The sequence below is a fragment of the Onychomys torridus genome, chromosome 9 (assembly GCF_903995425.1).
Source record: "Onychomys torridus chromosome 9, mOncTor1.1, whole genome shotgun sequence".
NCBI lineage: Eukaryota > Metazoa > Chordata > Mammalia > Rodentia > Cricetidae > Onychomys > Onychomys torridus.
Genome location: NC_050451.1, coordinates 110,076,326 through 110,097,134, shown reverse-complemented (window position 1 = coordinate 110,097,134; position 20,809 = coordinate 110,076,326). Strand labels below are relative to the sequence as shown.

The 20,809-nt window shown below is 40.3% G+C and overlaps 1 protein-coding gene across 1 annotated transcript in view; it reads right to left on the bottom strand.

Annotated features, from left to right (window-relative positions):
- The window catches only part of Tm9sf2 (transmembrane 9 superfamily member 2), a 54,213-nt gene that overhangs the window by 30,378 nt on the left and 3,026 nt on the right, over positions 1–20,809 (bottom strand). Inside the window, exons 2-4 of the mRNA XM_036199127.1 lie at positions 7,383–7,450; positions 4,401–4,494; positions 702–829 (exon numbers count right to left, since the gene is read on the bottom strand). Of these exons, the coding sequence (XP_036055020.1) occupies positions 702–829; positions 4,401–4,494; positions 7,383–7,450 (290 nt within the window). The remainder of the gene's footprint in view (positions 1–701; positions 830–4,400; positions 4,495–7,382; positions 7,451–20,809) is intronic.

Genomic DNA, 20,809 nt, shown 5'->3' with positions numbered 1-20,809 from the left:
TAGCCAGCTGTTCAGGGAGCAGCATGTAGTGGCATGCAGGTAAAGCCATGGAACACATGGCGACATACAGATGAACAGAAATGGGCTGAGTTTAAATGTAAGAGCTAGTCAGTGGTAGGCCTGAGCTAATGGCCGAGCAGTTTTAATTAATATAAGCTTCTGAGTGATTATTTTATAAGCAGCTGCAGGATCTGTGGGACTGGGCAGGACTGGAGAAAACTTCAGCTACAAATACTGGAAAACAAGTGTATACTCCTCAAAATCAAAATGAAATGCTTTCTGATTTCAACACAAACTGTTAAGGAACTTGCTAATGTTGCACCATGGTCACAAAACATGTAGCAGATTTGATCTGTAAGAAGATACTACTTACAAATTTGGTTTTGCTAATGTTCCTTCTCTTGGCCCACAGAAGGACGCAGTGGCTTTTCTCTTCCCCACAGCATAAACTTACTCCCGTGCTAACCACACACGACTAAGGGAGCAGCACAGCAGGGCTGAGTAAAGTGCCCGACACAACCGTGGTCTACACAGGCACGCACAGAGGAACGGCAACACTTTAAACTCTGCATTAGGACTGCTCTGGCAGAGATACAAGCCAGTGAATTTGCTGTACTTGATGCAACCTACAATTGACTTTCTATAGACAATGAAATTGAAATTTCATCTTAAAAGCCCCGGCCGCTGAACCTCTGACTCACCAGTGATGCTGATAGTTCAGTAGCATACTTTTTTTCAAGAAGTCTAACTTTTGTTTGTCTTCAGCCTTCTCTGTATGGTATGTTTTTGTGCAAACAAGCTTGCAGGTTTCCATCTTATTAAATGTGAACTGTATAAAAAGAAAGTAGTATATTAACAAAAGTTATCCAAAAAGATAGAGGTTTTTCTAAGATAACAGAATTTCTTAAGTCATCCATAGTGGCGACAGTCATCTAAACTCCACCGCAGCTCACTCAATCACACTGAGACTTCAATCTGCTGCCCTATCAAGTTAAGTCTGCCACTGGTCTTGTCACCAGGTTTTCTTTCATGTTCCAGTGACTTCAGTTTATTCATCTTCTACATGTAAATGAGATCTAGAAGAAAAAGAAGGTAGAACAGTTTCCCCACAGGCACATTCTAAACTTCTGGAGCTGACAGCTTCTAGTAACAAGGACCCAAGGTTTCTATGCTGGTGTCCAAGTGGACAGGTAACAATCAAGTTCCCTGAATGTTCGACAGGAGACTCATCAGCGACCACAATGTCCTATTTGAACATGTAAAAGCAAAGCAGACATGACCCTTTACTCAAGTTTAAAGACTGCTCATTTTCAGAATTCTATTTATAAAAATGGTAAAAGATTAGTAATTTTTTAAATCAAATTTAAAAACTAGAAGTTCCTCCAATTTTGAGCCCAGAATTTACTTCCTATATATAAAAAAATAACATTTGCAGAACATTTAATGATAGGTTCACACTGATTTACTATAAGCCATTTAAGTGTTAATTTTAAAATGTTTTCCTGGGCTGGAGGGTGGGGGGTAGAACACACTGGCAGAGCACAAGACCAGCAGTGAGCATGAGGCTCTGGTTTACCCTCCAGAACCAAAACCAAAACAAAATACCCCCCTATACAGACTTCTTCGTAATTTTTAGAAGCCTGTGACCTATCAACCATATAAATAAACCATAATAATCTGTGATGAAAAATTACGTTTCATTTCTAAATAGCCCACTTGACTGCCATTTTTGTTGTTATTGTTGTTTGAAACAAAGTCTTCCTATGTTACAGTCTGATCGCATACTGACGATCCTTCTACTTACCCAAGCCTCCCAGATGCTGGGATCTCTGGAGGCATGTACTACAACACCTGGCTAGTGGTCTACTTCTGCATATGTTATTTACCAACACCCCTACACCAGCTGCTGTCCGTCAGCTGATGGTTTAAGTGTAGTCCACTGCTGCCATCTGTCAGCCAAAAGTTTAATTTTCACTACAGCACTACTTCTAAAACAGTATTTGTACCATTATTTTGAACCTTAAGGTTCATTTTTAGTAAGTGAAAGATAGTAACACAAAAACATTCATACTACAGAATTAGAGGCACAGATGTCAAAATTAAATAAACAGGGACAGACATTATCTCTGCTACCAGTCATACAACAGTCAATCTCATGCCTTAATCTAATGGGTGGTAACTGGAGTTAGCTGACCCAATTTCTGTAAAGGAAAGTAAAAAGACCAAAGGAGGGGTAGGGGTGTGCATGCGTGCGTGCGTGCATTTGTGTGTGCTCACCCCATTTCTGTTTTCTCTGCCTTAGGAAATGAAAACCCCAGTCTGTATCCTCTTCTTCAGCTAATTCTCTTGTTTGTAATTTTTGTGTCAGCCCATGTATGCAGTGCCCACAGAGGCCAGCAGAGGGCATCAGATCCCTGAAACAGGAGTTATAGTTCTGAACCGCTATGTGGGTGCTGGGAAACTGAACCTCCTCAGTCTTCCAGAAGAGTGTTCTTAACCACTGATCCATCACTCTGAGCCCTCTGGCTCCACTTTCAAAATACAGGGTCCAACTACTCTACCATCTCCTCCCTTCTAGCCATCCCTAAGGTCTAAAGCCTGTCTGGATGGCTATAAAATCTCCTATCTCCCAGTTGTTCTTCTTACACCCCAAGTCTGTTCTCAACATGTTCCCATAGTGAGTGACTAGTAAGATCCAAGCTCATGCAAAGATCTCCAATTCTGCTCAGATGTGAAGGGCCCAAAGTTTCTGTCATTGTTGTTTCTGACGATGCTAAGGACTGAACCCAGGGTCTCAAGCACACTAGCAAGTGCTCTACCAGTGACCTACGCTTCCTGTACAATGTAGCCCCATCACTCTTTTGCCCCAATCTCTCATACTGGTCTCTGTATCACTCATTTGCTCAAGGTGTACTGGTTTATTTGTATACCTTCAACATTCCAGGCAAGTTCACACCTGGGGACTGGCATTTGCTTTCTGCCTCTAAAATACTTTCCCTAAGCATTCATATGGCTTACTCTACTTATTTTTAAGGTCTTTTATTCAAATGTCACCTTCTCAGTGAGGCTTTTTTAATTTACATTTTTTTAATGTCACCTCTCAGTAAGCCTATTTAAAATCGCAAATTCTCTGTCCACATTCTGTTTTATTTTCAAGAGTTCTTTCCAAGTAATGGACACTATACACTTGAGTTGTCTCCAATCTCCTCCTTGCCATCAATACAGAAGATCCACAAAGGCCAGGGATCCTTTTGTCTTACCTACTGTTGTATTCTCCATCTGGAAGTAGTGCCTGGGGTACACGAAAGAAGCCAACCAACAAATGCTTAGGCCAGTAAATAAGTGAGTGAGTGTTCAGCTGTGAGTGAGGTTCTATGATCCCATATTGTCGTATTCTGCATTTTCCCTGACCTACACAGATGTTACAGAAAAGAAGTGATAAAGCTGACGCGTGAGGGAGTCTCCTCTGCTACGGTCGTTACCAGTGCTTTTACAAGTGCGTGCAGATCTCAATGCTGATGGCTGATCTGCAAAGAAAAACTGTGCCTCCCACACCATGTTTTCATATGCCTTTTAAACTTGGGACTGAAGAATCCAACACTCCTTGGTTTGGGGACAGGACCTTGCTATGTAGTCTAGGATAACCTGGAACTGCCCCTAGTATCCCTACAGGAACACATGCCACCCTGCCCTGTTTAACATGGACCTCGTCTAAAGCTTCTGAAAATGATTTTCATGAAAAATGTTTGGTGCATGTCTCTCTCCATCCTCTTGTCCTACTTTCACCTCGGCTCCCGGATAAGGGATCATCACACTTAGGAACAGAGGCACACTATAGACACTGTTGAGAGACAGAAGGTGACAGATAAAAAGGGACAAAGACAACCTTTTCATGACTAGAAATAAGGCATGCTGCAAGGTGGACAGAAGTCTCCATACTGTGTCACAACACTAGCTGTGTCAAAGCTCAGTAAGAAAGACCTATCGATGATACACTATGAAAAGAAGGGTCTTTCTAAACCATGACTATAAGAAATGACTACTGGGGGCTGGAGAGAGAGCTCAGTGGTTAAGGGGACTGGCTGCTCCTCCAGTGGACCAGTTTTGACTCCTAGCACCAACATGGCAGCTCACAACAGTCTGGAACTCCAGTTCCAAGGTATCCTTTTGGGAAAATCAGGCACATAAGTGGTGCACAGACATACATGCAGGCAAAACACCCATATACATAAAATAAACTTTAAAAAAAAAAAAAGACAGACATTACTCCTAGGTACAAAACAAAAGAATTGCTCCTTACCTGTGAGATCCAAGTTATTTGAGACAGTCCTCAAAACAAAAAAGAAACACCCCCCCCCAAACTATGACTAAGTAATTTTTATTTAATACTAAATACAAACCTTATATGGTGAAGGTTCAATTCTTTCCCCGAATAATACCTGACCAAGATTTTCAGATGGGCGTTTTCCTTCTGATGCTTGGCAAAAATCAAACCTAAGGAAAGAACATTAACATTTAAACAGACAAGAATCGTGAGGAAAGAACCCCTGGACAGCCTTGAGAGCCCTTATTTTAGCAGCTCCTTCAATGAAGAGCGCCCCAAGCATCACAGTTCCCACCAGAACCAGAAACTTTCTGTACTATATACATCTAAGGATTTAATAAATTTACACATTGTAGCTTATTCTTGTGAAGTTTAATTATAAAATTATTTATAATGTATCCTTATTCTTCAGGCATTTTTATTTTTTTCCAGGATTAATCTTTTGTTGTATCTTCTTTTTTTCTGTTTGTTTGTTCTTTTTTGAGACCTGGTTTCTCTGTGTAGCCCTGGCTGTCCTGGAACTCTCTCTGTAGACCAAGCTGGCCTTGAACGCACAGAGATCCACCTGCCTGTCTCTCAAGTGCTGAGATTAAAGGTACGCACCACCAATGCCTAGCTTGTTGTAACTTATTAATTGAAATCTTTCCATAGGATGACATTTCCAGAAAAGGTACCAATTTATATCTACCTCACCCAGGTATGGTGACCACCCAGGCCTTCCCTATGAGAACTCAGAATGGTGAAAAAGAACAATCAGTCACCATAGGACTCTCTTCTATCATTTCTGTGTATTACAGGCCAGCTTTAGTGATGCTCTGCTTTAATGGGACAGCCCAACTTCAATTTCGTCAATGTAGACATGCCGACTCTTTAACAAGCAGACACTAGAAAAATCACCAAAGGCTCTGTGAGGCAGGCTGTCAACTCAGGGCTTCTGTACTCCTTTCTTACATCTATCTTAGGCAGAGAGATTCTTATGGGATAATATCCTTTGTATATGCTTTTCAGCATAGTAAAATTGTCCTTTAGAACTCTTTAAGCCACGAAGAAAAAAAATTGTATGATTTATTTTTATTTTATATACACTGGTGTTTTGCCTGCATGTGAGTCTGTGTGAAGGTGTCAGATGCCTTGGAACTGGAGTTACAGGCAGGTTGTAAGCTGCTATGTGGGTCTGGGAATTGAACCCAGGTCCTCTGGAAGAGCAGCCAATGCTCTTAACCATGGAGCCATCTCTCCAGTCTGAGCAACAGAGAAATTTTAAGTCCATTAGAATCTAGGAACTATGTAACAACAAATATAGGATACAGTAGTTAAATGATGATGGAGATTTTATGCAGCATATTTCATAACACAACAAACACCACATCTTAGAAAGCCAGAAAATGGCTCACTGGATGAAGTATTATGTACAAGCCTGACAACCTCATTATAATTAGCTAAGCCCATGTAAAGGTGGACAGAGGCCGGGCTGTTGTGGCACACGCCTTTAATCCCAGCACTTGGGAGGCAGAGGCAGGCGGATCTCTGTGAGTTCGAGGCCAGCCTGGGCTACAGAGTGAGCTCCAGGAAAGACACAAAGCTACACAGAGAAACCCTTTCTCAAACAACCTAAACAAACAAACAAACAAACAAACAAACAAACCAAAAGGTGGACAGCGAGCACGGACCCCACAAATACACCTCATACATAAGATAGTAAGAAACAACAACTAAAAAAATCTGGAAATAAATTCTTTTTTTTTTTTCTTGAGCTGAGGATCAAACCCAGGGCCTTGTGCTTGCTAGGCAAGCACTCTACCACTGAGCTAAATCCCCAACCCGGAAAATAAATTCTTATAATCAAGTAACTGGTAAACAATTGGGCTATTCATAATCCCTACAAGTTACTTAAAAAAAAAAAAAAGACTAAACAACTGCATATTGACATGAAAGATGTGAGAACACTGTTGAGAAAGGTGCAAATCAAATGCAAGCTAACCCTTGTTTAAAATAAAAACTGAGTATGGCTATATACATTCAAAGATTCTGAGAAAAAGATGTCTCAGAGACAAAATAGTGGTTCTTTCTGGGGACAATGTGAAGCAGAATTCTCTTTTAAAATGTACTGTAGGCAGGATGTGGTGGTACATGTGTTTAGTTCCAGCACTTGGGAGGCAGAGGCAGGCGGATCTCTGTTGAATTCGAGGCCAGCCTGGTCTACAATGTAAGTTCCAGGACAGCCAGGGTTGTTACATAGAGAAACCCTGTCTCAAAAAACAACAAAATAAAAAAAAAGTATACAGGAGAGGCTGGAGAGATGGCTCAGCTCTTTCTCAGGACCTGGGTTCAAGTCCCAGCACCCACATGGTTGGTTACAACTATCTCTAACTCTAGGTTCCAGAGGATCTGATGCCGCCTTCTGCCCAAAAACCCAGGCATGTGTGTGGTGCACAGATATTCAGGCAGGAAAAAAAAACCTATACACATAATTAAAAATTTAAAAAGAGAATAAAATTATATATTTTTTTACAGTCAATTAAAAAAGAAAAACCATTGTTTGGTTGTATCTGTTATGCTGCAAAGTAACATAAAAAGAACAGTCCATTTTTTCAAGCAGAATTTGTATCTGTGTGTGAGCAAGATGCCATCACACGTGTGCAGGTACCCAGGGCAGCCACAAGAGGTGTGAGATACTCTGCATCTGGAGTTCTAGACAGTTTCGAGCCACCATATGGGTACTGGGAACTGAGCTTGGGTCCTCTGGAAGAGCATCATGTGCTCTCAACTGAGGCATCTCTTTAGCCCCAGAACATGTTTCATCTGAAAGTGTTTTTGAGCCGGGTGTGGTGGCGTATTCTTGCAATCCCAATACTTGAGAGGCTGAGATGGGAGATTTGCCAAGAGTCTGAAGCCAGCCAGAGTGAGCCCTTGTCTCTACCACCTCTACCCAAATCTTCAGGCCCTATGCACTTAGGAAATGAATACAAATTTATTTCTGCAGAAAAATTAAAAGTTCTATACACGAAATTCTGATGTGTCACATAAAAGTTTAAATAAAACCAAGCTGGAAACTTACGCTGTATATTCATAAGGAAGAACAGATTCCACAGAGTCAAGCCGGTTAACAAACAGCTCTATCTCAGCCTAAAATGAGGAAGCACAAGATTAGAACATGAACTCTGAAGACAGACACAGGTCATGCTAGAACTACTAAACCATTCTCTTATAAATATTCACTTAATGAATTATATGCATTTAAAACATAGCTATATAACTTTTACAGATGTGTCTCCAATATTTCTAATGCTTTTTAAATTATAAATTTTCTAAAATACTAAATAAGGTATTTTAAAAAGCATTTATCTCATTGTTTTTAAAAGTTTGATTTCCAAATTCAGCACTTCATTCTACAGCACAAAAGTAGTTTCTATTTTTAGGGGATGGAGAGATCGTTAAGAGGGTGTACTGTTCTTGCAGAGGACCAGAGTTCAGTACCCAGCACCCCTGCCAGTTTAGCTCACAGCCATATCTCCAGCTCTAGAGGACTGGATGCCCTCTTCTAGACGCACGCACATAATCCTAGATAAAAACAAATTTATCTCTTAGAAAGTAGTTTCTGTTCCAGAACAACCAGTGCTACAAAGTCCTTGTCTCAATAAACAAACTAGCAAGCAAGCAAGCAAACAAGCATAAAAAAACTTTTGCTGAGCATACACTTTAATCCCAGCACTTGGGAGGCAGAGACAGGTGGATCTGTGAGTTTGAAGCCAGCCTGGTCTACAGAGCAAGTTCCAGGACAGAGAAACTGTCTCAAAACAGCAAACAAACAAACAAAACAAACAAAACAGCAATCTCTCCTGTAACATACCACAACCAAGAAATGCTGCTACAGTGGTTGGATTTTCTCAATCAACCACATTGTGAATACAATCCCATGCATATATGCTCTCTTACAAAGCCAGGAGATGACCACATGGTCTAGAGTTGGAGGACAGTTATGATCAATCTGAGAATGGCACACTACAATTAGTAACAGTGAAGAAGTTACAAGGACTAGATCAAGTCCAACACCAAGGAGAGGGAGAAGAGCTAACTCAACTTCTTAGGAAGCATGGACTAAGAGGCATCTCCTACTAAAGCTTCCAAAATGTCTCCTAGATACAGATGAAGCTTCCCAGGAAGCCGTGTGTGTGTGTGTGTGTGTGTGTGTGTGTGTGTGTGTCCTGAAAAACTTTTGGTGCTAAACAAAAATTGAAAGAGAGTTAGGGGGGCAAATATCTTCACTTAAGACTGCTGTGGCTCCCTCTGAGATCAAGAGGCTGCCATGAAAAGCCACTGCCATTCTGATCTCACCAGTACTCAATACTTGGTAACACCACACTCACCAAAAAGCCAAACAAATATGTAATGTGCAATATAACAGGCCAATAGGGCCGACAAGACAGCTCAGCAGGAAAACCTGCTTGCTGTGTGAGCCTGAGGACCTGAGTTCACTATCCAGATCAGCTCCTGGGGTAGTCCCTGAATTCTACATGCTTGCCTCTCCCCACTAAGAAGAAGAAAACCTTAAAAACTAAACTAATAGTTAAGTACACTGTGTTTAGAGGAACAGTAAAACAGAGCAGACCAAAGTGTAAATTGTGGGCCAGACTGCCCGGGTTCTAAACCTTGTACAATCGACTACTAACTGTGTGATTTGGGTCAAGTTATTTAACATATCAATTTCCTCATGGGTGCTTCAGTTTTCTTATTTGCAAAATGGTGGTAATCTTTATCTTGTAGGGCTATGCTAGATTACTGGTTGCCATTTATAAAGTATTCTAAACAGTGTCTAATACAATGCTAAAATACAGACAAAAAGATTGATACTACAAACAGGTAGAGTCTAATAAATTACTGTGTTCATCTGCTAAACTAAAGACATTATTAGCCTTCGTAAACAGTTTCACAGGCAAAATCTAAACTTCTACTTAAGAAATAGCAACTCAATAGCCACACTGGCTCCAGCCAACCAATATAAGTCTCTGCATAAAAATACACCATTGGTCATTTCAACAAAAAAGATGATGGGACATGACATTTCAGCATCACAGAATGTTTAAGTAATTAAAGACAAATATATGCAACTACTGTGAAAGCAAAGCTTCTAGATGATGAGTTACTTGGTCAAAGGGATTTTCACCAACACTGTTATGAAGACATACCTGAATACAAATACTCTAACATCTAGTCAAGAAAGGTCTCTAAAAATCTAATTCAGTTAACCTCTAGATTTCTCTAGACTCATAATCCATATGACTTTCTATGTTTTCACTTTCAAAGTCCGCAGGCCTACATTGTAATCACATAATCACAGTTTTTGAGAAGCTTCATCAACGGCATGTCCAAGGTGAAAGCTGATGGCTTACTACTGTGCAGCAATGTCCGACAGGACTTGAAGGATGGAGTGCTCTTCATCTGCACTGTTGGATGCAGCAGTCTCTAGGCCACTTGAAGCTACCGGGCTCTTAGGTTGTACTAGCCACTTAGAATGTGGTGGGTTACTGTAGCTCAACAAACTTAACTTGTATTTAATGCTAAATTTAAATAGTCACAAGAGGCTAATGGCTTCTGAATTGGGCAGAAAAGTAATAGAATATCAAGCTGCGTGGTGCCATTTATATAAGTAATCTCTTTGTATACTTAACATTTTTTATTCCAGTTACTATAGCCTTTCTGTTCCAGAAAAAAACAACTCTTATTTCATTAGTCCATCCCAGGGGTTGCAAAAGAGACCAGTAAACAGTTTAGGTCCTATTACACCCACTGGCTCTATCCCTGTGGTGTAAGAGCAGCCTAGACCACTGGTAACTGAGGACATGCCTGTGGTCCAGTAAGCTGAATGGGCTTTAAAAAAAAAAAAAAAATCAGATGTTCATGTAATTTTCAATCATTACTAAATAATATTCTTTCCTCCTCAACCACCTAAAAGCATAAAAACAACCTGTCGCTTGAGAGCCTTCCGAGCCCAGGCAGTGAGCTGGGCTGGACTCCTAGTTTACCTGTGAGCCTTACTTTTAGACACTGCTAACTGTTCTTCAAGCTCCTGCACCACCGTATCCAACTCTCTGTTTCTATTTTCTCATCTCTGGTGTCTTTGAGTCATAACTCTTGTAAACTGAAAGGCTGCAATCTTTTCAATTGCCTATCTTCATCACGCCAGCTGGTTTTCTTGGGACTCTGCTGCACTCATACACACTTTTAACAGATATGTCATCAAGCAGATCTAGAGCAAAATTCAAGGTACAAGCACCAAAGTATCCTAGAATTATAGATGCCAATATTACTTTTCAGTAGCCTCTGTCCCTGTGTATAAATTCTCTGTGTATAAATACTCATCTCTCTCCTGTGTTACTCAAAGCTAAGTGCTCATCCTCAAGTATATGTTCTTCTCAAATATTCTTTCTAAACTTGTTCAAGACCAAATTAATTTACTTTATTTAGTCCAAATAAACTTAACAGACTCAATTTTGCTCTCTCATATGACTAGTTTTTGGAACAGGGTCCCTCCCATGTAGCCCAGATTGGACTTGACCTGTCTGTATAGCCAAGAATGACCTTGCACTTCCTGCTCTCCTCCCAAATGCCAGGATTACGTAGAACATCATGCCAGGCTTCCCATGTAACTTTAAAAAAGCTTCTGAAACTGTAGTCCTATTAGCATTGCATTTATAACAGACCTAATACTACCAATAAGTTAAAATAGTTCATGTGTTCTCCTTGCTACAAACACCCTAATTAGCTTCCGATGTCAGTCCTGAAGTCTACAGAAAAATATACCCACCATCCTACAGCTACCCACTCCTTTAAGCTAACCTGTCTTTAAATTCCAATTTTAAAAGTCTTAGAAATCAAGCTTACTAGCTCCTTCTAAAACTTTTCTTTTCTTTCTTTCTTTTCTTTTTTTTTTTTTTTTTCTGAGTTAGGGTCTCACTATGGAGCCAAGCTGAGCCTGAACTCACAATCCTCCTGTCTCTACCTCCTAAGTACTGATCACAGACAAGTGCCATACCCCTGGCTCAGAGTAGGCCTTTCATGACTTCTCTCTTCTGGAAACCATGCTAGCCTTCTGTTTCTATAACTTAGCGTCACTTAAATCAACTGTTCCCATCTCACTGCATCTTACTTTATTGCTCACTAAGCTTCACACCAGTTCTTGTCCTACTCTCAAAAATTATGTTCATTTTATTAGTTTTTGCTAAGCTTGCATTTGGCATTTTATCCAATTAAATCTCCATTAAATTTACTTTCTCCATTAACTTTTCCTGATCTAGCAAAGTAGCCTCAAATTGTAAACATAGAAAAGATGTTACAATGCCTACAGACGGTATGTGTTGGCTCTGCTCTGTGACACACACAAAAGTCTGTAATTACTGAGAGCTTTCCATAAAAATTTCCAAAAATAGTGTTTCCCACAAATCTTCCACCAGTTTGGCAACAGCAGAGCATTAGACTGCTGTGGGAAAAAGATTAGGGGCTGGAGACAACTCAGGAGCATGTGCTCTTCTTCCAGAGATGCTGCATACAGTTCCTAGAACCACACGGGTTGGCACACATCTGCCTGTAAAGCCAGCTCCAAATGATCGCATTCTTCTTCTGGCCTCTGCAGGTACCCAGAGCACACCCACACATTAAACAATTAAATTTTAAGATTTTAGGTTTAGTCTCAATAAACATGTTAAGATTTTAAGTCTAGTCTCAACAAACGTGACCTTGGGCAATTAATAACCTTGAATGTAGACTAGATGAGGCAATAACAAAAGAAAATGGTACATAAAGGAGATGGCCCATAGCTCCATAACTGGCATGCAATTATAAATTAAATGAATAACTATGTATACTTGTTGTCTGTTAGTTTACAAAAGCTGAACGTTCTTGAATTTGGATAAAGCTTTACTATCATACAGATAACTCCCTGGGCTTCTGCAAGAGGTCCTCTAGCAGTGGAAGTGGCAATGACTACATGCCGGGCCACTGCTTCTGCACAGCCACTAATCATATCGCTGCTACTCAGCTGGGTTTCTTAAACTTTTCTGCTTGTGACTGTAGCCAGAAAAATTTTTACACAATTCTGAGTGATGGGTAAAGTAAGTAAGAATACAAATCAAACATTAATTGACAGAACAATTATGTAATCATGCCAATTACTGAAAATGAAAGCAAATTTGCATACTCATAAGTAGAGGTGTGCTGTGGGATGGTCTGTATGTCAAATGTGTTGCTCTGATTGGTTAAAATAAATAATGTGCTAATTGGCCAGTAGCCAGGCAGGAAGTTTAGGGTAGGCAGGACAAGGGGGAGGAGAACTGTGGGAAGTGGAAAGTTGGGTAGAGAGACACCACCAGCCGCTACACCATACACCATATCTACACCAGTAGATAACAAGAAGCCTGCCACGGCCATACAATTTATAAGTAGTATAAGCGTCTGAGTGATTATTTTATACATGGGTTATGCCACCGTGGAGGCTTGGTGGCACCTGGAGAGCTCTCCAACTACAAATGGCACCCAACATGGGGCAAGAGTTTCCACCTAAAACCTGAGAAAAAAGATTCTTAAATGGAGCTAAAAACAGCTTCCTAGTTGTCTTTCTCAAGTTAGTGGCAGTCTGCCAGTTTGAGCTACTATGGCGGGTTCCTGGCGTGTGCATCTGACCTGCAGTGTGGCTGGAATGAGTAGTCTACAAGCAGCACTTTACTCTGCTGCATGGTGGATTTAGCCTTTGCCAGTTTAAAAAAAAAAAAAAAAAAGGTTTCTAGGCTATGCGCTGCTTTGATAGAACTGCTTCTGATAGTTGATGGTACACATGGCTCCAGACCCAGAGCTGGTGGTAAACTGTACCACCACCATGTTGGAAAGCTGACGGGGGACCATGTTGGAAAGCTGACGGGGGCGGAGCCAGCCACAGTGGAGTTTCCGTCTTACAAAGATAGATATTACGCAGAAAATCTGGTTTATGTTGTCTTTGGGATTTTTAACTACAGAAAGATTTGATTGTAAAAGCTGTTGAGTTAAACAAATACGTAAATTTTAAAGGTACCTTGACTTCAAAATTTGGATGTAAGGATATGTTGCTTTGGAAGACTCTCTGCTTTTGTTTCCACAGAAAGCCAGAGGCTATGGATTTGTTCCAGATTAAGATACATCAGGTTTGATCAGCCAAGACCACCTGAAAGGTCTCCGATGACACCATGGCCCAGATGATCCGACATCCAGAATGGTTTCAAGGCAACTGGCTCAGAGGTTTACTCTCACAGACTACTCCACAATCCTAAAATTTTCTTTGTGTCCCCATAAGATACAGCGCCCCCCTCCAGCAGGAAGTAGTAAGAGAAACTATGCCCACATTCCCAAAATTATCAAGCTGGCTTTGGAGATGTAATTGGCTCATTCCTTCTGTAAACCCAGGCACATTGCTAAAAGAAAAGGTTAAGCGATTCTTATGTCCCAAATCAGAAGAGCCCTCTGGTGTGGGACAGAGAAAAACCAGTATTTTTATTTAAATCAGGTTGATTATAAATATGATCTCTTTCTAAAGAAAAAATAAGGACATATGATATAGATATGATAGGATGAAATGGTAGATTAATGAACTTACTTTTAAAGAACAACAACTTGTTTAAAATGTCTTATATTGGTTTAGATTTTAGTCTATTGATACAAACTTAAAGTTAATTTTGTTATTCTGTATATATATTTCTACTCTCATTTGAGGTATTATGTTTATGCAACTCATTTAGATTGTAATGGATAACTAAGACATACAGATCAATTAGTCTTCTATGATAGTCAAACTTATAGTCATGTTAAGTTTTCTAGGTATACATAGATATATTTCAGATAGACAGGTAATCTTCAAGCACTTCAAAGGTGTACAGAATATGGCATTTAAAATATTTTTAAAATTTAGACTTTCTGGACAGCGAGACATGTCTGCTCCTGGTAGCACCAATTTACTTCAGAGAGGAGGATGGGCAATGAAGACACTTCATATGGAGTTTATCTTCACCTTGACAAAAATAGCCATTTGGGTAGGAAAACTATTCTTGCCTGGACTGCTTGAAAAAATATATTGATTAAACATATAGGACCCATAGACAGGTGACCACTGAACTTTGCTTGACAAAATGGTTCTTCAGGTTCCTGCTTCGCAGAGGAAACTGCCAGACATTCTACAGGACACTGAGAGAAGTGACCGAGAGACTCTAGCCCTGTGGGCTGAAGACAAATGCCCCAACTTTACAAAGGAACATTAGGTGACTGTCCAGGCTGCCAGCTGTCTCTGTCTACCCTACAAGACTCCTGAAAGTTGCTTGTGTCCTTCTCCTGGTTCTCAGGTAATATTATATCTTTCTGAGGTCTTTGATGTGGTTAAAGACTAGATGGTTATCATTTTCTCAGTTATGATAAAAGGTAAGTTAAATATAAAACCACAGACTCACAAATATAAGATAGATAGGATATCTTCTTTAATATTGTAACTGTAATTCTTGCTTGAAAATTGTTTTGTTATCTGAAATTTTACTATATAAAAGTTAAAACCTTGCTTTTTGAAAAAAAGAAAAGGGGAAGTGCTGTGGGATGTTCTGTATGTCAAATGTGTTGCTCTGATTTGTTAAAATAAATAATGTGCTAATTGGCCAGTAGCCAATCAGGAAGGATAGGGTAGGCAGGACAAGGAGGAGGAGAATTCTGGAAAGTGAAGGCTGGGGCAGGGAGATACTGCCAGCCGCCGCCATGACAAGAAAGATGTAAGGTACTGACTAGTAAGCCACGAGCCACATGGCAAAGTATAGATTAATAAAAATGGATTAATTTAAGATAGAAGAAGTAGATAACAAGAAGCCTGCCATGGCCATACAGTTTATAAGTAATATAAGCATATAATAAGTGATTATTTTATATGTGGATTATGGGACCGTGGGGGCTTGGTGGCACCTGGAGAGAAGCTCTCCAACTACAGAGGTGCTTGTCATTTTTAACATAAAAAAATAAATCATGGTGGCTGGAGAGATGGCTCAGAGGTTAATAGCACAGGTTCAATTCCCAGCACCTATTCAGTGGCTCAAAACCATCTGCAACTACTACATTTGCATTAGTTAGGGAGAGCTATTGAGTCTCTATGGGGTTTAAATTTTTTATTATTAAAACAGCAAGCATTATAATCAGTGACATTTAGGTAATGGGGGTAGGATGAGATGAATATGACCAAATTATATAAAATGAAAATGTCATATATATTATAAACAAGTATGAAAAGCCCACTGTGGTTGGGTATGGTGGTGCGCACCTTTAATCCCAGTGCTTGGGGGGGCAGAGACAGGTTCTGTGATTTAGAAGCCAGCCTGTTCTTTGCAGCTAGCTTTAAGCCAGCCAGGGCTACAGAGATCCTGTCTCAAACAAAAAGAAAAGACCATTGTTTTCTGTAATTAACATATGCTAATAAAAAACATAAAAGTGTTAAAATTCTTTTTTCTTTTGAGGCAGGGTCTCCTGTATCCCAAGCTGCCCTTAACTCATTATTTAGATGAGGATGACTCTGAACTCGTGATCCTGCCTTCACCTCCCAAGTGCTAAGATTCCATGTGTATGGTACCACCAAACCTGGCCTGGTATTTGATTTAGGGTCCTCATCTTCTGCTCTAAGCATCTTTATTCCCTACTCAAAAGTTAAATCCACCGTCCCCTTAAACAAAGACGGCCAGCGACTGCTTCTCTCACACTCCACTCTCAAACTCTCTCGCTGTGTCACCACAAGCACACACAACGCTCAACATCAAACAGAGTCCTAAATCACTTAGACAAAGCAAGACTGAGTGCAATCTCACATTAAGAAACCTGTATGGCAGAAGTGTGCCAGGAGCCAAGATGTCAAGATCTGACTCTCCCCAAGGTGCAAATCAAGCATTTGAGCACAAGGGCCTTGCTTAACCATGAGTATGCGCTTCAGTAAAATGACCCCAAATGGAAAGGGCACACTGAAGATCCTGCACACGGGACCCATGCAATATCAGCCAATGTCCATCCTAATTTCAGACCTACTCCTGAGAACTCACTGTTAGGAGCAGCGCTGAGAATTGGGCTGTTCTTTTCTAGTACTATGTTTTCAAAACAAACTTATCCAGGAAGGAAAATGGGACCAAATATTTAACCTTTCCTATTAAGTTTGGCCAGGATGATTCTATTTTTGTATTTAAAAAAAAATCTTCTATTAAACCTTGAAAACAAAATTTGCATGTCAAAAATTTTTACCTAGAGTTCAGGGGTATCTCTTCTAATTCCATCTTCTCAGTGCATGTTTTATTTTCTGTTTCAATCAGCCCACTCTGTATTTGACCCCAGCTGTGGTCAGAACTGTTTCACTGTTTTAGACACATGGGTCAAGCTCTCAAGTGCTCTGGGTTCCTCTAGGTCCCTGCTCTTGGCTTCTGTTTCCCACACTGCCATCACATCAGCTCCACCTAACACCTACAATGAGGAAAGGGCCTCAGGGAAGGGCACAGCATTGAACAAGGACCAAAGCAAACAGCCAGGCAGTCACAGAAAGGTCTAAAATACAATAGCACAGATAGAAAGACAAAGGGGAAGGCTACAGTGAGACTGATTTGAGGAAGTCTTTATTCTTATTTTATGTACATTGGCATTTTGCCTGCATATGTCTGTGTAAGGGTGTCGGATCCCGTGGAACAGGAGGGACAGACAGTTGAGCAAGTCTGTTTTTTTCCTTTTTTTTTTTTTTTTGGTTTTGGTTTTGGATTTTGGAGATAGGGTTTCTCTGTGTAGCTTTGCGCCTTTCCTGGAACTCACTTGGTAGCCCAGGCTGACCTCGAACTCACAAAGATCCACCTGCCTCTGCTGGGATTAAAGGTGTGCGTCACCACTGCCCGGCATTGAGCAAGTCTTAATGCAGACATGATTTAAAAAAAAAAAAAAAAAATCTTAGCAGGAAGTTGTTAAATAGGAACTCACACTACAATAAAAGGTGAGAGTGTTTTATTGTTCACAGAAGTTGATCTTTTATTCAGGGCTCTTTCCTTGTATCTCTGAAAAATAAAGTTTCAATTTTAGAGCGTATCAAAGAATAGAATATAAATCTGACCTTGGGCAGGTGATGGCATACACTTGTAATCCTAGCATTCAGGAGTGGAAACAGGAGGATCAAGAGTTCAAGACCAACTTCATACATTGGGATTACAAGGTCAACCTGGACTACACAAGACTCAATCTAAAAACATGCCCAAAAGGAAAAAATAAATAAATTCCAAATTCTTTACATAGACACACAGTTTTTTGGGGGGACTAACACATCAATTCTGGAAGGCTTGCTTCCCAGGAGGCAGGGCAGCAAGCAGGAAAATGCATAGGGCATCCCAGAGTGGTGAGAGGCTAGAGTGTGGAGTCAGGCAGTCCTGGGCGTATCTGCTTCTTGGCTGAACTCTTTCTTACTGCCTCTGTAAACTTGAGACAATCACTAAATGGTACTGAGCTTCCATTTTCTCCTTAAAAATCCCAGAATAGTTATGGAGACTAACTGAGTTACTATGCGCCCAGAACACACAAAGCTACATACTGCAATCACTATAATTATTAGCAGAGGACATTTAGTAAGCCTGAAAGATAACAAAGGGAAATTTCTCTTTCTTCACAAGTTTCACGGAAAGCCTGCTATGGAGATTGAATTTTCTTCTTTGATTTTTTTTTTTTCCTTTTAAGATAAGGTCTCACTATGTAGTTCTGGATAGTCTGGAACATGCTATGTAGGTACAGCAGGCTGACAGCCTCTGCCTCCCAAATGTTGGTATTAAAGCAGTGCCCCACCATGCCCCAGGAACTAGAAAACTTACTGAGAAGCCACGATGGCAGATGTCTGCAAGGAAGATTGGGAACAGGTAGTTTAAGGAACTTGGTGTGATAGTACAGGCCAGCAAATTCCTACAGGACCCAGGGTACACTTGTTGGTTTACTTTGCTGTGATGTGGCATATATGCCTGTGATTTGTTTCATGTACTTAGTTACACACCTTTGGAAGGTAGAACTGGAAGAATGTTTACTGACTGTAAAGTGAGTCTTCCCAATGCCAATACATACATTCCTAGGTTTCTAGAAGGTAAGAACCCACATTTTTATTCTAGAGAAAACTACAAGGGTACGACACTAAATAAGTTAGTAAATGCTAACCACTTGTAACAATAAATACACACATAAATTAATTTTTCTTTCAAGACTTCAAAAATCTTCATACTACATCAGTCAAATGCTAGAGACACTCTGCTCTGTTCAGAGCAACACACAGGCCTGCTTTCTTAAATCTGACTCATTCCATGTTTGAAAGCAACTGCTCCTAAAATAACAGACACAATTTATAAAAAGCTTCTAAAAATAACTATCAAGAAAGGAAGGTTAAAAGTATGACCAAGTAAGATTTCATTTTATCAGGGTTGCTGAACTAATGCATTTGAGTTTTGCTGTTGTTAGCTACTAGGGAGTAAAGTTCTCATATTCTTCCTCTCTCTCTCTCTCTCTCTCTCTCTCTCTCTCTCTCTCTCTCTCTCTGTTTTTTTTTGTTTGTTTGTTTGTTTTGTTTTTTTTTTTTTTTTTTTTGAGACAGGATTTCTCTGTGAAGAATCCTGGAACTTACTCTGTAGACCAGGCTGGCCTGGAACTCACAGAGATCTGCCTGCCTCTGTCCCCAAGTGCTGAGATTAAGGGTGTGTGTGTGCCACAAAGTCCAGCCCCAGGAAAGAAATCCTTACTCTTTCCCCTAAGAATATGATCTCTATATTAGTCAGTAAAAAGGTGTCCAATGTTTCGAGAGCTTGTGCTATTTTAGTTCTTAGGTCTGAACTGACATTAAGGAGCCAAATATTGACAGTTAAAATTGTGAATGTGAACTGTCACAAATCTCCAATTACTAGCTACTACAATGCCACTCACTCCACCTGAGACCTGGTCCAAAGCTAACCAGCACACAGCAGCTAACTGAGAGAGTCAAAACCTTTGTATTAATGGGAACTGTACATTTCACACTGTGCAGATCTACTCACGCTAATCCTATAGCCACATATCCCTGGATGGAGCAGAGGCTACAGGAACAGAACCCCATAGTGCATGTCTTCATTGTTACAGTCTTAAAAACTAACAAAACAAGGCACAGAAATGGGAGAACTCTAGACACCTCAATGGCACTGAAAGGTCTATGTGAAGGAATAGGGAGGGTGTAGCTCAGTGGTAGAGCACATGGCTAGCATATTCAAGTCCCTGGGTTCAATCTTTAACACCACAAAAATTAAAAGAAAGTACCTCAAGTATCACCACATAGTTCTTAAATGTATACTAAGCTGAGACCTGTTAACAGCACACTCCTATAATCTCAACAGTAGGGAGGATAAAGCTGAAATATTTTGTACTTGAGGTCAGGAGAGCAAAATATCATTTCAACAACCCAAACCAAAGCAACTGGGAAATAAATATTAATACTGGGATGCCATTCTTCAGATGACCTGAGTTTGGTTCCCAGTACCCATGTCAGTGGGTCACAACCTTCTGTAACTTAACCTCTAGTGGAATCTGAGCCCTGTCCTCCTCAGACATGTGCGTGTGTGCACACAAAGGCCCACTAAAAATAGGGGCCAGAGAGATGACTTAAGACCACTGGCTGCTCTTCTGGAGGATCCAGGTTCTATCCAGCATCCACATGGAGCTAACAAGTGTCTGTAATTTCAGTTCCAAGATATTTGATGTAGACTCCCTGGGCACAAGGCATGCACATGATACAGACATAAATGAAGGCAAAACACTCATACACAGGAATAAAGTTAAAATAAAATTAACATTAAAGAATATACAAATAGACCGGGCAGTGATGGCACATGCCTTTAATCCCAGCACTTGGGAGGTAGAGACAGGTGGATCTTTGTGACACAGTTCGAGGCCAGCCTGGGCTACAGAGTGAGTTCCAGGAAAGGCACAAAGCTACACAGAGAAACTCTGTCTGGAAAAACCAAAAAGAATATATAAATAGGAGCTGGAGAGATGGCTCAGTCATTAAGAGCGAGCACTGTTCTTTTAGAGGACTTGAGTTCAATTCCCAGTACCCACCCATCTGGTGGCTACAACCACCTGTAACTTCAGCTCCTAGGGATCTGACACATCTGGCCTCCACATGTACCCATACTCATAAGCATCTACACACAGACACACATAATTAAAAGTAAAATAAATCTTAAAATCCTGCTAAGTACATTCCAACAAAACTAATTACAACAAAGACTGAAACCAATCTAAAGGCCTGACCAGCATAAATGGTTAAGCAAGCCACAGACAGCATACTATTAAGAATAAAATGATCCTGCCTCTAACAGGAACAAGAATGCACACATTATGACTACACAGATATTTAAATGTAATGGTATTATGCTCAAAAAGAGTAAACTAGGAAAAACCGGTATTTATGAAGGCAAAGAT